The sequence below is a fragment of the Camelina sativa genome, chromosome 4 (assembly GCF_030686135.1).
Source record: "Camelina sativa cultivar CO46 ecotype springtype chromosome 4, ASM3068613v1".
NCBI lineage: Eukaryota > Viridiplantae > Streptophyta > Magnoliopsida > Brassicales > Brassicaceae > Camelina > Camelina sativa.
In genome coordinates, this window is record NC_141883.1 from 29808668 (window position 1) to 29826579 (window position 17912).

Genomic DNA, 17912 nt, shown 5'->3' on the forward strand with positions numbered 1-17912 from the left:
TCACAACCAAACAAGAAGAAAAGACATCAAATCAACAACATCTCCGACAAATCTTTATGTGAATAACTCAAAAACAACAACATTGATTGTAAAAAGAGACACACACTAACCCGTTTCTCTCTTGCTTTATAAACATGGCCAAACTTTAATAGAGTTGAAGCCGATTACAAACACCAAACCACATACACAAGATCAACAAACACAAGAGAACCCAATTATTGCAACATGATAGTAAACCAAAACAGTTTTAAACCAAAACATTTATAAACAAGGTTGTCTCACCTTGTCGGATTAAGACAACACAACATGATAGTAAACCAAAACAGTTTTAAACTGCAAGAAACGCATTCAAAAGAATAACCAAAACCTATTCAAGCAAAAGAACCCACAATAAAACACATCAAGAGAATCTGAAAAACACATCACAAATACGATGGAACATGAGAAACCAACAGAGATATAGGGCAAGAGACCAGTTAGTAACCTGATATTTCTCTCTTCAAACCCTCCCACACATTAATCCTTGTACCTCGACTGCCTGCATCAAAGAGACAAAGGTATTTAATTTCTCTTATATAGAAAGACAGAAAAAATCGGTTAAGAGAAAGAACACTACCTGAAGATATAGGTAAGAGAAGAAAACGATCCATCAGAACCATCACCGACCAGCAAAGCATCCTCCAAGAGGTAAGAATCAAATGAACCAAAGTACAAATTCAGAAACAAAGAAATGAGAACAACCAACTCTAATCCCAAATTTACGAACAAATTCAAATAAACCCAAATCCCTACTAACTATTCGTGAATTCAACATACTACACAGAGAAACTTACCCTTGCTTCCAATTGTTTCAACCTCATCTGGATGACTCGACTCCAAACTCAAATCAATATCATCTGATTCGTCTCCGAGATTAAATCCCTTCCGCTTCCCCTTTCTTCTCCACATTCGCCTCTGATTTCATAGCTGTAACATATCCTTCTCCTTCCTTTTGTCAAGAATGGCCTTCGATCGAGAGAGAAACAACGAGAGAGAGATCGAGAGAGAGAGAGAGAGATCGAGTGAGAAAGAGATCGAGAGAGAAAAAATTGTAATCGTCAAACAAATGTTTTTTTTTTGGTCGGAGAAACAAATGTTTTTTTGGTTCTTCTATTTTTTTGTCCAGCCAACGAACACTCGACACGTACAAGCTCTTAAACCATAATCGAGTATGCACTATTAGAGCCTCTCTTACATTTTTTTCTTTATTCTGATTTTTTTTTTCCTTTTCCACTAAAACCCCTCTTAGAACCCTGCGTTGGGATAACCTAATATTTAAGAATATAACAACTGCTTTATATATAAATTCATGATTTAAGGGATATATATATATATATATATATATATATATCTTTTGATTATATATGTATTATAATGGTGGAAACGCATATTTGTTTTAATAAATTTAAGAATTTGTACATGCCAACGAAAGCAGCATTCACCGATCTAATCTAACCCACCGGCACGTCACTTATAGATATATCCACCCTCGTAAATTTCTGATATTACGCCTCTACTAGTACATACCCTCGCTCAACCTCACGAGTCATGACCGTGCCGTTTCCATTGTACTTGGCCCAATACGAATTGACCATGATCCAGTCCGCAGCCAGGCCCAAAGCGGCGCCTCCTAGCCACGCGTTCGACATGGCGAACTTTGTCCGCTTTGGGTGTTGTATGTGTTCAAGGCTCTCAAGAATCCGCCAAGTGGACTCCTCTTAATGTTATCGCGAGATTCAGACGTCGTCGTCGACGTGTCGTTGAACTAGTAACGTAGGATCCGACGTATGGCCGTCTCCATGACGATAAGGTAATCAACGTTTTTAAAACGAAGCCGGTCGCAAACGCTAGGGGTTGCTTAGAATAGTCAGATATCCGATATTTAAACTGACAAAATAAGGTATTGATGTTAACATTTTAAATAGAAACTCTACCTTGCTAAGTGCTAAAGCTTAACCAGACAAGAAAAAAAAACTAAAAATTAGAAAACATTTCATAGCATCAAAGCTTCTATGTAGGTAAGCATCTTTCTAAATCGGTTTTTAGACTCTTCTATTTCATAGCATTTAAAGATGTTTAATACTCTTTCTATTTCAAACTCGTTGTTAATTCAGGTCTTTTCATCGTATATTAAAATATATATAACTTTTATATTTTGTGTAACTAATATATATTGATTTATTTGATAGTTTTAATAAACTAGAAAAATAAAAATAAAATTAGAAACATTAATTACAGTATTAAAAGCATAAGACGAGAGTAGATATAATATATTATTTTTATATTTTTGTTAAGCGTATATAGAAGTGATCCCCATAAATCTCTATCGTTATCTTCCCTCACTCGACACAATTGACTGGTTTCTTGTCGTCAAGTTTTGCTGGCCAACTATATATATATAGATGTGCTGTGCTCATACATACATTCTTCAGTTCACTAACAAAATCATATTCCCGCAACAAAATCAAACAAGATAACTGTTCTGTGTAACGAAAACAACACATGGGAAACCTCAAGTCTCTCGCTCTCTTGGCTTTGCTTTTCTCTCTCTCCCTCGCTGTTCTTGCGGACACATCCACTGATGCCACACATGGTATATATGTACAACTCTATATTTATAACTTCTCTCTTTGCACTTTCGATCATATTGATGAAATGATGGTCGAATATCTAACTCATGGTGTATATAAACCTGTAAATTACACGTGCAGCTAAGGATGAAGTGAAGCCAAGTACTGAAGCAACCGATGGTGTAGAGCCCCAGCAAGGCTGGGGTGGTGGTGGTTGTAGGTACGGATGTTGCGGTGGTTGGTGGGCTGGACGGTGCAGATACTGTTGCAGCAGTCAAGCTGAGGCCAACGTTAACGAGGTTGTGGAAACTGTTGAGCCACAGCAAGGCTGGGGTGGTGGTGGTTGTAGGTACGGATGCTGCGGTGGGTGGTGGCGTGGACGGTGCAGATACTGTTGCAGCAGTCAAGCCGAAGCCAACGTTAACGAGGTTGTGGAAACTGTTGAGCCTCAGCAAGGCTGGGGTGGTGGTGGTTGTAGGTATGGATGTTGCGGTGGGTGGTGGCGTGGACGGTGCAGATATTGTTGCAGCACTCAAGCCGAGGCCAACGTTAACGAGGTTGTGGAAACTGTTGAGCCTCAGCAAGGCTGGGGTGGTGGTGGTTGTAGGTATGGATGTTGCGGTGGGTGGTGGCGTGGACGGTGCAGATACTGTTGCAGCAGTCAAGCCGAGGCCAAGAAGGTTATGGAAACAGTGGAGCCCCAGCAACGCCGTGGATGTAGGTTATACGGTTGCTGTGGAAGCTTTACAACTGGACGGTGCACTGCTTGTTGTTCCAAGCCGATGGCCACGGAGAAAGTGAAGAAGAAGGAAGAAGCTAAGCCATGATTTGGCATATAACACAAACCCTCTATGTTTGTATGCATGCAATGCATGGTTAATTACCGGTACGTACGTATGTCAAAATAAAAGAAATATAGTGCTTAATCCTAGGAAGGTACCTAGAGCTCGATCAAGAAATAAATAAAAACCGTTGGTTCATATAATACGTATTTTGTTATGTACTCGACTTTTCTCGTGGATGTTATAAATAATAACAACCCTTTTAATATCAATCATGCATTATAATACTTTCTTTACAAAATTTAATTATGATCAACCATATACAAGCTAGCTATCTCAATAAAGAAACCATAGTTTAATATAAATGGTACTTGGTACGTAGACTTGTATGTAATTCTAACTGCTTCTACAATCAAATTATGAATTTAAGGACATATATCTTTTGATTATGGATGAATTATAAATTTGTAATTTATAATGATGGAAACGCATAGTATTTGCATTAGTCAAAATTTATACATGCCAGCGAAAGGAGTATTCACCGATCCAACCCAAAGCGTTCCATCTCTTTCCTCCACCTCACTAATAGATATCCACTTATTCCCATTTTTACCCTCGAAAACTTCTGATATTACTACGCCACTACTACCCTCGCTCAACCTCACGGCCATGCCGTTCCCTTTGTACTTGGCCCAATACGAATGGACCTTCATCCAGTCCACAGGTAAGCCCAAAGCGGCGCGTCCTAGCCATGCGTTCGACATTGCAAACTCTGTCAGCTTTGAGTGTTTCGTGTTCAAACCTACCCAGAATCCGCCACGTGGACTCCTCTTAATGTTGTCGGGAAACCCAGGGAGCCTCTCCGCGAAAACCTCGTAGCTATCGCGAGATTCAGGCGTCCTCGTCGTCGCCGTCGTCGTCGACGTGTCGTTGAGCCAGTACCGTAGGATCCGACATGTGGCGGTCTCCACGACGAGAAGGTAATCACCGTTTTGGCTTAAAACGACGCCGTTTGCAAACGTTAGGTTGCTTAGAAGAGTGGTCACTTGTTTCGTGTTTGGGTCGTACTTCATTAGTCTACCGGTTCTGTCTCCACTCATCATCACCCCTATATAATTCCTGAAATATCAACAATAGTTAGCTCCAAATTCTAATACATCATACCAAATGATAATGATTTTAAGATTAAAATTTTACGTTCTTTACCTCCGTTGATAAACCGAACTGCTGTCGGTAAAGTAGACAATTCCGGTACGTGGATCGATATCCAAACCGTTGGTAAACCGAAGGGGCTCATCCAGCTCACGAGTGGCTACACCTCCTTCTAAGCCAACTTTAAGAAGGCCCATATAAGCATCAGCGATATAAAGGTCACCAGTGGACTCGTCAAAGGAAAGGCCTAACGGTCGTCCGCACACGTGCTCTGTTCGTTGGTGCTCGTGCGATCCCTCACAACCTTCTCTGCATCGAACAAATCTTAAAACATAAAGTGCCAATGAAGTGTAATCCTCTTCCTTCATCACAATTATTTGTTCTTCAGAACTAATTATGCTATTAACTTACTAAACCCCTGAGGTTAATGACAGCTTTATTCGCCGCTCTCTCAGTTCCATTGCTATAGAGTTTTTTTTTTTTTTAAACATGTTGCTTCACAGTTTCAATGTAATTTTTCGAACAAAATTTCTGATTTATCTTATACTACGAGTCTAATAATCTTTAAACGTAAGTCACATCACCATATAAATTAGTGGTATGGTACATGTTAATATATATATTTACATATTTCAATCTATGTGAAAATGTGTCAGATCATTTGTATCTACTATCTACTAGCAAACTTGGACCACTAGAAGTCATTACATTACACATTTCCTAACCAAAAAAAAAAAAAAAAAAGGGTGGTTGTTTACTCATTACTAAAGAGACTCCTAGTAAATAAAGATGATGCATTATATTTTATCACTCATTCTTTAGCTGTCAGCATTTAATTTAGATTTCTTGAAAAGAAGAAAAAAAAACTACAATGTTTCACAACACGCGTGTGAGGAACATCATGGAAGATAAGTATATTCATAGAATATAAAACTAAAGAAGCACCAACTTAATAAAATGGGGTTTGCATGACAAAAAAAAAAAAAAAAAAAAAAAAAAAAAAACACTCAAGTTAGTAAGTTACATATATATATTTACAGTACATGCACATGCAATTGCGTTTTAGAATCCCCAAGAATGGGAACTTCACATGCATGCCCAAATAACAAGATTGTGAGTTAGAAAGTTTATATCTGCAAATTATAATCAACCAAGTTGACCACGTGAAAAAGTTGAAGTACATAGGCAGAAACAAAAGAAGTACCGTTTATTCATTGGTCGGGAATGATAACTAACTGTAATAAATCAAAATTGAATTAAACTACCAAATGTATTCCTTCGTTGTTAAAAATGCAAAGGAGGTACGCAATCTTATCATTATTATTGTTTGATACACAAAGGAAGTAATTTTGTTATTCTGATTTTTTTTTCCTTTCTTGTCACAGTGTCATTCTGATAATCAAGTCAATAATTTCGATGGGACATACGAAGTTGGTGGATACAATTGAAGAACTTAAAACCACAACAAAAAAAAAAAAAAAAAAAAAAAAAACGAGAAAAACAATTGTCCTAAAAAAATGTAACGAAAAAAAAGAAAAAAAAAAAGGGTGCGTACCTTGTTGAGGTGGTGACGGCGAAATCAATCCAACGGCTGTCATTAGCTAGCCACTTAACAATTCGACCGTCAGACAAACCGGTGTAAGGACCGTCGCCGGAGATATCGAAAACAAAACTCTCCGGTCCCGAAGCTCCGGTGGTTGGAATCAGACGGAAATCAGGTAAATGGACAGACATCATAGACTCTCCATCTTTTGGTCTCTCGCCGGAAAAGTCGGTGAGGTTAAAGAGAAGGACGACGGATATCGCCACCACCAAGAAGAGTTTCATCATCTTTGTGTTTGTTTTATGTCTTTGTTGTGTGGTAAGAGTTATTATTATTGTTATATATATATATATATATATATATAGAGTGTCAGAAATAATAAATAGATTTCTTATACATGTCGAATTCGTGTAAATGAAAACTCTTTGGTATTTTATTTAATTTTTCTTTTCTTTTGGGATTCTTGGCATTGTGGATCCGTTATTCTTTTTTTTTTTTTTATGTATATGTTTCTGTTTAAAATTTTCCTTCTTAATTAGTTGGCCCAAAAGAAAAAAAGAAAAGAAAAAGATTTCCTTCTTAATATGACTCTAATTAGGTGAAATGAAACATTTCATTTGGCATATTTTACATGTAAATTGTATGATTGCTTTCAAATGCCGAAAATTGAGGGCCCACAAATCCTTCATTGTTTTAGGACCATCTTTTTTCTACACTCTGTGTTTTTTTTTTTCATTCAATTTTATAAGTTTAGGTCAAGTGTAATTGTTATTCAACCAAATAATTTATGGAAAATAAATTTTCCTTTCCAGAGAAAATTAAATGATGAGGATTGAGAGACGTCACCATTTATAAAATTGAAAACGAATAATAAAAATACCTCGAGATAATAAATAAATGATCTTGTTTGACTTGTGATAGTAATGTAATGTATTAATGAAACATACATTTAGGATTTAGCTTGTAGCAAATAAGAAAATAAAAGTTTTTGTATAAATAAAACATAAATTTTAACCATAAAAAATAAAATAATAACAGACAAAAGAAGTTGGAGGAAGTGAATTGACATGAGAAGGGGCAGTGGGCACAAGAAGCAACTGCATGAGTCCCACTCGGCAACCTATTCGTTGTGTTGCCTTCTGACCATTTTTGTTTTTAATTTTATTTTTTTGTTATTTGCTATCCAATTCAAATCCCTTCCAACTCCAAACAAACAATTCCAAAAGCATCAGAACCAATTAAAAGAAGAAATCTAAAAAGTGATGTGACCTCCTTGTTTACAAATATCCCAATCTAATCTTGCTTATCATGCTTAGTCGACTGCGCAGGCAGGTCCTTAGCACATCTCTACTGGAGAAATCTTTAAAGGTACTCAACAAAAATAAATTAATAAAAAATTTAAAAACTGAAGAAAGAGAAAGAAACGTTGCTAGCATAAGGATTTTTAGAAAGGTTGCTCTACTGATATTACACACATGTCAAACATATAGCAATTATTTCAATAAAAAAATATAAAAAGAAAATTTTTAATTAAAATATTATTATTATTATTTTTAAAGAAACGCATATCGCTTCTAGCGATGGAGATGACCTTAGACTCACTAATTCCGGATTCTTGTGAAGTTTCTTAAATTCAAAAGAAAAAACAAAACTATATAATTTGGATTTTGAAGAAAATAAGACTACTTTAACAAGAAAAAAGAAACCAATATTTCAGTAAATTATAAGATTTTTAAGTTTTAGAGTTATTTTAAATGCATATCTAACTATATACAACAAATACTTTAAGTTTGAACCTTTAATTAAATATCATCAATCCACACACAGTAGAAAGTGTTAATGTAAATGTAACGTAAAGATCCACTAATTATTACATCACAAATTGATAAACTGTAATAATGTCACCGATTAAATCACTTACGGTCGAGAACCCAAACCAGAGCCTACTATCTCTTTCTTGAGCCTCACTTATAAACTTCGTATTCTTCCTTTCACTATCCTCAAGAATCTCTATAAACTCTCCGGTATTGCCGAAAAGTTTCACGCGTGAAACAGCCCCATCTTCAACGTCTTGGTGAAGAACTTTCCAATCGATGAGGTGGATCATGGATAACCTAGAAAATGGAGTTTTCTTGGAATGCAAGGTAACCGAAAAATCCCCCGTCTCGATCCTTCCAATTAAAGTTAATAGCGTTGCCAGGGAGCTTCGTGAATATGTCATGGGTCCCGGCTTTTCGTCCCTAGGTCCAATACCGATGCACAACTTGTTGGGACCTCACATGAAAAGCACGAACGAACCATCTTTGCTTAAGGCAGAGACCATTAGGGAAATGAAGACGGTCCATCAAAAATACTACCCATCATAACTTTTTCACTCTTTTCAGAATATTCCCACATTATGATTTTTTCATTTTACATTAAAAAATTCTGTCTAGTTTAGATGTTAATCTTACGTTACATACATTATATTGAGATACGTACTAAAAATGGATTTTCTTTTAATAAATTGAAATTGTAAACACAATCTTTAGTATAGTTTTTAGCAAGTTTTCAAGATTGTAATAACCACACTCATTAGGAGAATTTTGTTTGTGTTAGCGGTTTGCAATATGTAGAAGTATTTTTGGAAAACCAAAGGTGAAGAGACAAAATACCAAAAGTGGTAGGTATATCGCTACTACCATTGAAGTAGATAGCAACCTCTTCTTCGTCTATATCCATTTGGTTGGCAAAAATAACTTTCTGACCTTCGACATCGTTCATGTCCTTCTCGGCCAATCCTCCTTCAGGCCCTACCTAACCTTCATTATCCCAAATTAACTGCCGCAAAAATACAAACCTCCCCATTTCTTTTCGAAGCTAAGTCCGAATGGCCTCCCATATGTAGGTTTTACCTTATGGCTCGAACCTCGAACAGTTCTCGCTCTTCATATATTTATAAACAAAATTGAAATATATAGCTAAATAATTGTGTTGCGTATATACATTTACACTCTGTAACCAACGTTATTGATCCAAGTGTTTAAATTTTCCAAAAAAAATTACTATGTTTGCTGCGATATAAATATATAATATCGGTTACGTAAGCAAATTGATATAATGATATTTGTCTGCTTTCTGTTAATGGTGCATGACTTCATAAAGGAAACGCTCAACAAGCATTTAAAAATGAGTGAATCTCTTTTATTTTTTATTTTTTCCTATATTGTGAGAAAATCACTTTCTGAAAAGCAAGAAATTAATCTCACTTTGGAAAATAGAAATCAGGAGTTTCATTTTATTTTGTGAAACGGTTTTTTCGTTTATAAATGCGTATACATTGTTTTTACTTTATGACGTGTGTCTCTCTGTCTTAGTTCTGTTTTGAGGTGGAAAGAAAAAGAGTCTGCTTCACGATTTGTAAGGCACTTTACAATTTGTCGTGGTAAGAATCTGCATTATCACATTTAGGAAGTATTTGTTTTCTTACCGGTTAAAACAACCATTAGAAAGTTGTTTAGTCTTGAAAACCTATTTGATTTGCAACCCACAAGATTGTAATTAAGTTGAGACAAGTAGTTAACCGTATCTCATGTTTGACTCACTAATGCATCAAACTCTTCACACATAGCTTGCCGTCAATCCGGATTCTTCATATCGCTCAAAAAACTATCATTGGTTCGCTAAAGGAAGATTCGGAGAAGGAGGCAGCGAGTGTGAGCTCCGCTTAGAAATTCTATTTTTTACTCTTGTTTCCATTGGTTGGTGTCGGTGGGATTTTGTGGCTCGTGTCGGGTGGTGATGTTGCAGTTTCAATATACGTATAAAGTTTCGAAGATTAGAAGTTTCTAAGATTATAATAGTTTTAGAATCCCTTGATTTGCTGTTTAATCAATTACAGTAACATCAAAAAGGAAAATAGAAGATGATGCCGAATCACTTTATATGTGAAGTCCAAATGTAGCCCAATAACATGTCAAGATCAGCCCAATAATCACGCTAAATATATCCCTCATGTAGATTGATGTTTTAATGTTTTAGAGAATATTTTTTCTCAGATTGATTATATTTTATTTTAAGTGGTATAATATTTAGTGGGTTATGTTTTATCTTTCTACCATAAAATAATTATAAATTAGTTTAAAAATAAAAAGCTTGACTTTTTCTTAATATTTGTGAAACTATTGAAGCATCGATCTATGTGAGTATTTTTTTAATTTCTAATATATATTTCCTGATATAAAGATACAAAAATTGTAATATGTGACAGCGTTGTGGAAATTGCATAGTTCGGCAAGATTTATATTACTGCTCTGCTCCTTGAAAAGAGATTTGGTACTATACCCTGATATAATAATACTAATTCCAAACCAACAAAAATACAGATATATAATATAATTTGTTGTGGCGTTAGAAAGGAGTTTATTGCGAGCTTTATAATCAAATGGAGATTTTTTTTGTTGGTAGAGTTACACGAACATAATCATATAAAAAATCTTTATGTATTGTATTATATAAGACGTAACATAAAATATAAAGATTTGGTGTGTAATATTGCCTTTTCATTGGCCTTGTGTTCTATCGGAGGGGCACTGGCCATATACCGTATATTCTGTCCTAACATCGCTTGTAAGGGCATTTTGAATTCGGTTTAAGTATTTTACTGATGAAACCAGAAACCAATTTCGGGGACAAACAAAATAAGGACCATGCTTAGATTTTCAACTTAATATTACACTTAAGAGAGTTAGTATGTAAACATATACATAACCGTTCATCGCTATTGTCAAATGCACAAAACAAAACTGTCATCTGTAAATATTTTTTTTCATAAAAAATCTCTTGTTTAAAAAATGCTAGGTGTTAGTGGTAATAAGAGCATAGCTATTAAATGGCTATTGAAAAAAGCAGTAATCGTAACATAGGAACCTAGCATCTTCGTTTAGGAAAAGCTAATGGTTGTAATTAGAGCATAGCTTTTTCCATAAAATGCCACTTCTATAATATTGAAAACCATAAAGAAGGCTAAAATAAACATTGATCCCTAGAATCATTAGAATCTCTTGAAATAGCCACTAACTTCCCCCCCCCCCCCCCCTTTTTTGATCATCCAAGCAGTACAAATTTGGAATATTTTCCTAGTATTGACTCCAATATCAAAAACTAGTGGCATGTCTAGTATACGCCATTACGTTTGTACCGACACCTTATAAAGAGAGATTTGAGTCAGTCTGTATAGAGGAGGGTTCATGTGTTTGGACTTTGGAGACATCTACAACGCCGAAACATATTTTTCACATAAAATTATATATTCTTCATGCATTACGAAGATTTTGTTGTTGTCTAACGAAAATCACATTGAATAGTATCCAAGAAATGTACTAACTGGATTATGTTAGGACTTAGGATTATGAGTTTCGTGTTAGCAATTTGGTAGATATATTAAAAGCAGAAAAGGTTTCTACTCTAGTTACTTTACATGTAACTAATTTTTAATCCAAAAAAAAATATCAGAGAAAAAAATGACATCGCACAAACGATCGAAGTTATCGGTTGATGCAAAAGTTATATAACTCGAATTGTTTCTTATTATTTTTGTCGACAAGACGAGCTGTTAATATTCTCAAAATAGATCTCAAGGTACGGTCGTATCTTTTAAAAATAATGGCTGAAGTTTGGTTCAACGTATTAAGACCATAACCTTTCTTTTTTAATATATATAATCTAGTTATTGTTTATGATATCACCGTGAACTAACGTGATTCAATACTAATTTATACACACCCAAACAAATAAACACATATACTAATAATAATGTGAGTTTATCGATACATGAAAATATTAACATATTTTGTGAATTATAAGACCGATTGGGTACAACCACCCGTAACACGTATCCATACTCATTTTGTTTTATTAATTGAGTGATTTTAAGCAACATATTATCCATAACGTTAATATATCACACAATTGAAGTCTGAAGTACTCGTAACACGCACCCAACCCGACCCCGACTTGCACTCCAATATTTGCGATTGCTTCTTAAATCTTTACTTTTTGTTTTTTCTTTGTAAAAATTCGTCACTGCTCGAGAAACTTCTTAATGCTTAACTCCCTCCCTAAAAAGTTGTTGTTTTTGTTTTTTAGTATTAGCCAGAAAATAAAAAGTTTTAAAATATATTAACATAAAGCAAAGATGGAGGCCACCAGATACGATCCACCGTATCTTCTCTCATGTCACATGCCAACGTCTCTCTATGCGTTAATAATATTCGTGACATTGACTTTGCATTTATACCAATCTTAAATCTTATAATATTATGCACATGGATATAATTGTGTGCTTAGCCTCAAATAATATCAAAATTACAAGTCAAATACTAAATATTCGCCGAATAAGATTTGATAACTACACAATAGGTTTCTTTCAACCAGTCAAATCATAGAGTAGGAAAATTTCAAAGTAAAGATCGGATGTACTTATTATTATATGTGTAGAACAAGTCAAATATTTACTTTAATTTGTTTGGTTAATTATTAGACGGATTCTAAAAATTGTGATGATAAATTATCGAAAACGTTTTTATCGTCGTTAATCAGTGAGTTCACAATACACATAACACACGACTCATGACAAGATGATAGAGACACAAAGATTCCACCAACTCGTTAATCTCTTTCTTCCTTTTTTAATTATTCTTTTTGATTTTACTGTTGAAGAAGAAGAGAAACAGAAGAAAATGAGCACTACCATGAACGCCAAAAAAGCCCGAAGACAGGAAGGTACTGGTCACCGTCACTCCTATTTCCATATATATCTGCGTGGTAAAAGTTACAATCATCGTAAAAAAAAAATTTGTTTAATGTGAAAGAGAGATACTGCTAAGTTTGTTTGGTTTTATGTAGAACTTTAAAAACGTAGACACAATTAATTATAGACAAAGCTCAACTTGTGTTGACTTACACATTTGTTACAATTTATTTTTTTTAGTTAATGTATGTGTGTGGTCCGATTTACATCCACTTAGTGTTTTCATTTTAACCCCCACTAACTAATTTCATAGACGTCGTCTTCTTCAAATTTGTCTGTTTTGTAAAATTGTAGGGTCAAAAGTTGTGATGATGAAGTTATGAATGTGTTGAAGCGGGGGAGGGGTCCTCTATCATCAAAGAGTCATGGACGGTTCTGCTGAAGTTTCAAGAGACAAGATCTCCATTGAAGATCTATTTGACTATTTTTAGGGTTTTTGAAATTGAAAGTTATGTCTTCCCGACACATCGTGCATTACAATTTCATGATATCTCCATTAATTCATCGAATCGCTTTTTTAGTCAACACCACGATCCTTTGACTCTTGCTTCTTGATCTCTTCGATTGTTGAATTCAATTTTTTTGTTTAAATTCAGTGTGGCGGTAATTAACGACATGTTTGTTAGGCCGAGAGGGACTGTTCTGACCATATAATAAATTCATATTTCAAATATGACTCTCTCTATTTGAAAAAATACGTTTTTGTATGTGGTTATGTTACAAATATTAAAAACTATTCACATAAAAAAAAGTCTCATTTAATCAACTAAAAATGAAATTTTTTTATGTTGACATTTGATTTAGACATGTAATCTATATAATATTAATCGTATAACGATTTTTCTCACATAATTAAATCTTAATTAAGTCAACAATGCTACATATTTTATCACATAGATAAATACTAATATGAGTGAAACTTACATTTATCTTAATCAGGTCAACAATGCAACATGTTAAATTATTACATAGAATAAATAAATATATGAGTGAAACGAGCAAATATAATTTAACTTTTAAGAAACTGAAATAGCCAATAATTTGTTAACAAATAAGATATAAAAAAAAAGCCATTGTCATTTTGTTGCGGAAACGAATACACAAAAAAAATTGACAATATAATAAGAAAATTAGGAAGAAAAAATAAAAGAGAAAAGGAAATGTGGAAAGTGAGATGGACAATATGGAACCCACTAGACCAATAAGAGAGTATGGTAATCGGAGGGGCTTTTCATGTGTCTACCATACTTTGGATACGTGTTCCTAGTCCATATGAAGATGAGGATGGATGGATGGTGATAGTGGCGATGATGGGCATGGCCATGGGAGGCAAATCTTTGGCAGAGAATCAAGTGAACATTGCCATGTCTTTGCCACTACCTAACTGTTGTTAGTAAATTTTCTTAATCCTTTTGTCAACGAATCTTATTGCTAAGTATAATACGATCGCCGGCACGGCGGCACCATTATTTAAACTTTAGGTTACATTTATTTTCTAATTAATATACAGTTCAGGAATTGTATACAAATCAATAATACTTCTAATATCAAGATTACTATTATAATAGTATACTTTAAACATCTAATATTCATCTCTGTTTTTTTTTTTATAATCTCTAATACTAAAAACTTTTTGACTGACTTAATATTACCAATCATATGTGATATTTATCAATATAATTTACTAATTGAATATTATATAATCCTAGACCAGACCACCCACATTTATACTGTGATTAACTGATTATATGATGCAGAACCCATAAAAAACATAGACAAAAACAACATTAGAAAATTACATCCAATAAGTAAATGATACGCAGCATAACACGTCACATCGACTCGCATGAATCCACAAACCCCACAACATAAAATGCAAAAAATAGAAAGAAATAGGGCCGATGATATATATATATATATATATTCAAATTTTCGTGGTCCGACGAAAATCCTTTAACGCTACATCACTCTTTCAGTTCAGGACCATTATAAATTATTTCAAAGTTTTGTGTTATTATATAGTTTAAAAAAAAATGTAATGTTGTAAATAAATACAGTAACAAATCAAACTCAAGGTAAGTTGAAAACATTAAAAAAAAAACCTCAAAAAATTTCAATAACCTTCACCAATTGCAATGCATGTGGTTGTGGTAGTATATACATATTTAAATACCTCATCCTCTTATCTTTTTAAAAAATGAAATAAAAGTCTTTGGTGAAGTAAACAAATCAATTAAAATCTTCGAATAGATTTCTTTTCATTATTTTAATCCATTACCAAAGTTTCCTTCTCTCCATTGTCTCTCCTTAACAAATTATTTTGATCCCTTAAAAACTTTGCTTATTTCGTATAAACCAAAGCTACATCCCAAAATTTTAGTTTTCTTCTCTTCTCGCCCTCTCCGAGATTTGGGGTGAAAAATACAAAGACCCCTTTTTTATCCTCTCCTCCTATCTTAAGCTCATTCAGAATAAAGAGAACTCTCAACATTTCCGGGGGAAGAAAAAAAACGAAAACTTTTCCTTTTTCTTAAAAGAAAAACAAGGAAAGTTGAAAACTTTGCATCCGGGTTTTGTAGATTTTATAGATATCCAGATCTTGAAAAAGGTTTTCGATTTCAATATCAGTAATGGGTATGGAAACAGAGTCACAGTTCCATGTTTTAGCTGTTGATGATAGTCTCTTTGATCGGAAAATGATTGAGAGGTTGCTCCAAAAGTCTTCATGTCAAGGTAAAATTTTTAAAGAAAGCTGTATGCTTTTTTATGTATTGGAGAAAGCTTCGTTTTTTTTTTTTTTTTAATGTGTTTTGGTTCTTGTTTTGCAGTGACTACAGTTGATTCAGGCTCTAAAGCTCTCGAATTTCTTGGTTTGAGAGTAGATGATGAAGACCCAAATGTGCTCTCTACATCACCCCATATTCATCAGGTTCAGTTCTTTTTTTTATCGTTTTACATGATTTCGAAAATTTACAAATGAATTTGTTATTGAAATTTGGTTGTAATTTGTGGTGGCTTTTGGACAGGAAGTTGAAATAAATCTTATAATTACAGATTACTGTATGCCTGGCATGACTGGTTACGATTTGCTCAAGAAAGTTAAGGTATATTTTTCTCAATTTGGGTTACTGTCTTTTCCCATCTCTGGCAAAATTCGTTTTCTAGAAAAAGAAATAAAGTTTCTATCTTTTTGATTTTTTAAAAAAAGTGAGAATGTCAAATGGAGAAAATCTCATTTTAGAATATTGTTCTCCCACCCACTCACAAAAAAAAAAAAAAGTTTTCTTTTATGCCATTGTTTGTATATGATAAAGAACAAATTTTTATTTGCTTCTGAGAAAATTTTACATGATTGTTGTGTATAGGAATCAGCGGCATTTAAAAGCATACCTGTAGTCATAATGTCTTCAGAGAACGTTCCTGCAAGAATCTCCAGGTAATAATAGTCTCTGTTTCTTTAAGATTAAAAAAACTGAGTCTTGCTGATTTGTGAGTTGGAATTAGTCAAGTGGGGTATTATTTGATTCTTTTGGTATGAAGAACATCAAAGTCTTTTTTAACTTGAAAGTACGTTGAAAATTGTGGTTTTTTTTTTAATGCAATGGATCTGGAGTTTAGTGTTGATGTAAGTACTTGTGGTTTCCTCTTTTCCAACAGATGTCTTGAAGAAGGAGCTGAAGAGTTTTTCTTGAAACCAGTAAAGTTGGCTGATCTTACCAAGTTGAAACCACATATGATGAAAACCAAATTGAAGAAAGAAAGTGAGAAACCAGCTAAAGAAGAGGAGAGTGAAATTTCTAAACCGGGGATAGAAGAAGAAGAAGCAGTAATTGAGATCTTGCCTCTCCATCAAGAACTTGAATCCGAACAACTTGAAACGATGGTGAGTAGTAGTAGTAATAAGAGGAAAGCAATGGAAGAAGTGATATCTACGGATCGGTCACGTCCTAAATACAATGATATCACAACCTCGGTCTGACCCTTTGTGTCTTTCTTTCTCAGTTTCCTGCACAACTTCAGTGTTTTTTTATAGGTTCTTTGTAGGAATGCTTCTTCTGGTAAATACAGGGTTGCTATAGATAATGAAGAAGGGAGATAATATGTAGATGATGATGATGATTGGTTGTCACTTGTTATAGTTCATTATGTAAAAATCAGCAAATTCCCATTTTTGTTTATGATTTCTTCTTCCTTGATATTTTTGTTTTGAGTTCTGGATTTGTATATTGTTGCGGATAATGTGAGGCCCATTTAGTAAAGACAACATCAAAGAGTTTGGTTAACAGATCCATTAGTACATAGCTTACAGGTGGGTTAATATCAAAACTAAAAAAGAAAGACTTTGGTTACTTGGTTCGGATAATTTAGGTTTCGGTTTTGGAAAAATAGATTCTTTCAGATAGAACTTATTTCGATTTGGATTTGGGTTCGGATTTGGTTTAGTTTTAGAGAAAAACTTATTTACAGAAATAAACATAAACAGTTAACTTTTAAGGGAATTCTCATAAATACTAGTGAAATACTATTTTTTAGTTTTATTTTTAAAACGTATCATCAAAATATATATATTTTTTCCAAGAATACCATAAATTAAAACTAAATTTTTTAACAATCAAATATAAACCCTATAAACAATAAACCCTACCCCTAAAAACTATACACTAAATTTAAAATTGTCAACCTAAACCTAAAATAAAATAAATGACACCCTTAAATTTGTGTTTGTGGTATTTTTGGAAAAATTAAAAAAAATGTGTCATTTTTATAAAAAATAATAATAGTGGTATTTTTGGAAAAAAATTAAAGGGTCGATTTCTAAAGAATTTCTTTAATTTAAGTCAATATTATAAATATAATATTTTTTTAGTGAATTTCGGTTAAATAAAGTACCATTCAGCTATTATCGACACAATAGTAAAAACTAAAAAGATTAGTAGATCTATAATTCTTTTTCGTTTCAATTTAAGTAAGAGTAAAAAAGAGTGAGAGGAGAGAAATGCGGGAGAAAAAATATTCAGTCTGATTATATTTTAACG

The 17912-nt window shown here is 33.6% G+C and overlaps 3 protein-coding genes across 4 annotated transcripts; 2 read left to right on the forward strand and 1 right to left on the reverse strand.

The window, feature by feature from the left end:
- The first annotated feature begins 2458 nt into the window (after positions 1-2458).
- LOC104782615 (uncharacterized) lies at positions 2459-3663 on the forward strand. Its single transcript, XM_010507593.3, has 2 exons — positions 2459-2632; positions 2751-3663. Exons 1-2 carry the CDS (start codon positions 2542-2544, stop codon positions 3434-3436), a joined length of 777 nt encoding a protein of 258 aa, XP_010505895.2. The 5' UTR covers positions 2459-2541; the 3' UTR covers positions 3437-3663.
- A 174-nt stretch (positions 3664-3837) lies between these two features.
- LOC104782616 (protein STRICTOSIDINE SYNTHASE-LIKE 2-like) lies at positions 3838-6565 on the reverse strand. 2 transcript variants are annotated; one of them, XM_010507596.3, is made up of 3 exons: positions 6099-6565; positions 4598-4852; positions 3838-4510 (listed from the first exon to the last, which is right to left on the reverse strand). In XM_010507596.3, the coding sequence occupies exons 1-3, from the start codon at positions 6371-6373 to the stop codon at positions 3898-3900; spliced, it is 1143 nt and encodes a 380-aa protein (XP_010505898.1). In that variant the 5' UTR covers positions 6374-6565; the 3' UTR covers positions 3838-3897. The 2 variants fall into 2 exon arrangements, with proteins under 2 accessions (XP_010505898.1, XP_087367204.1); XM_087511078.1 differs by having other exon boundaries at positions 4598-4867; positions 6099-6420.
- An 8247-nt stretch (positions 6566-14812) lies between these two features.
- LOC104782617 (two-component response regulator ARR8) lies at positions 14813-17072 on the forward strand. Its single transcript, XM_010507597.3, has 5 exons — positions 14813-15609; positions 15705-15805; positions 15903-15980; positions 16242-16312; positions 16534-17072. The coding sequence occupies exons 1-5, from the start codon at positions 15507-15509 to the stop codon at positions 16853-16855; spliced, it is 675 nt and encodes a 224-aa protein (XP_010505899.1). The 5' UTR covers positions 14813-15506; the 3' UTR covers positions 16856-17072.
- The last annotated feature ends 840 nt before the right edge of the window (positions 17073-17912 follow it).

Coding starts and splice junctions, on each gene's coding strand:
- LOC104782615 (XM_010507593.3), top strand. CDS start 2,542: ATGGGAAACCTCAAGTCTCTCGCTCTCTTGGCTTTGCTTTTCTCTCTC. Junction 2,633..2,750: donor ATCCACTGATGCCACACATG/GTATATATGTAC, acceptor TTACACGTGCAG/CTAAGGATGAAGTGAAGCCA.
- LOC104782616 (XM_087511078.1), bottom strand. CDS start 6,373: ATGATGAAACTCTTCTTGGTGGTGGCGATATCCGTCGTCCTTCTCTTT. Junction 4,868..6,098: donor GCCGTCACCACCTCAACAAG/GTACGCACCCTT, acceptor TTATGTTTTAAG/ATTTGTTCGATGCAGAGAAG. Junction 4,511..4,597: donor AGTTCGGTTTATCAACGGAG/GTAAAGAACGTA, acceptor TTGATATTTCAG/GAATTATATAGGGGTGATGA.
- LOC104782617 (XM_010507597.3), top strand. CDS start 15,507: ATGGGTATGGAAACAGAGTCACAGTTCCATGTTTTAGCTGTTGATGAT. Junction 15,610..15,704: donor CCAAAAGTCTTCATGTCAAG/GTAAAATTTTTA, acceptor CTTGTTTTGCAG/TGACTACAGTTGATTCAGGC. Junction 15,981..16,241: donor ATTTGCTCAAGAAAGTTAAG/GTATATTTTTCT, acceptor TGTTGTGTATAG/GAATCAGCGGCATTTAAAAG.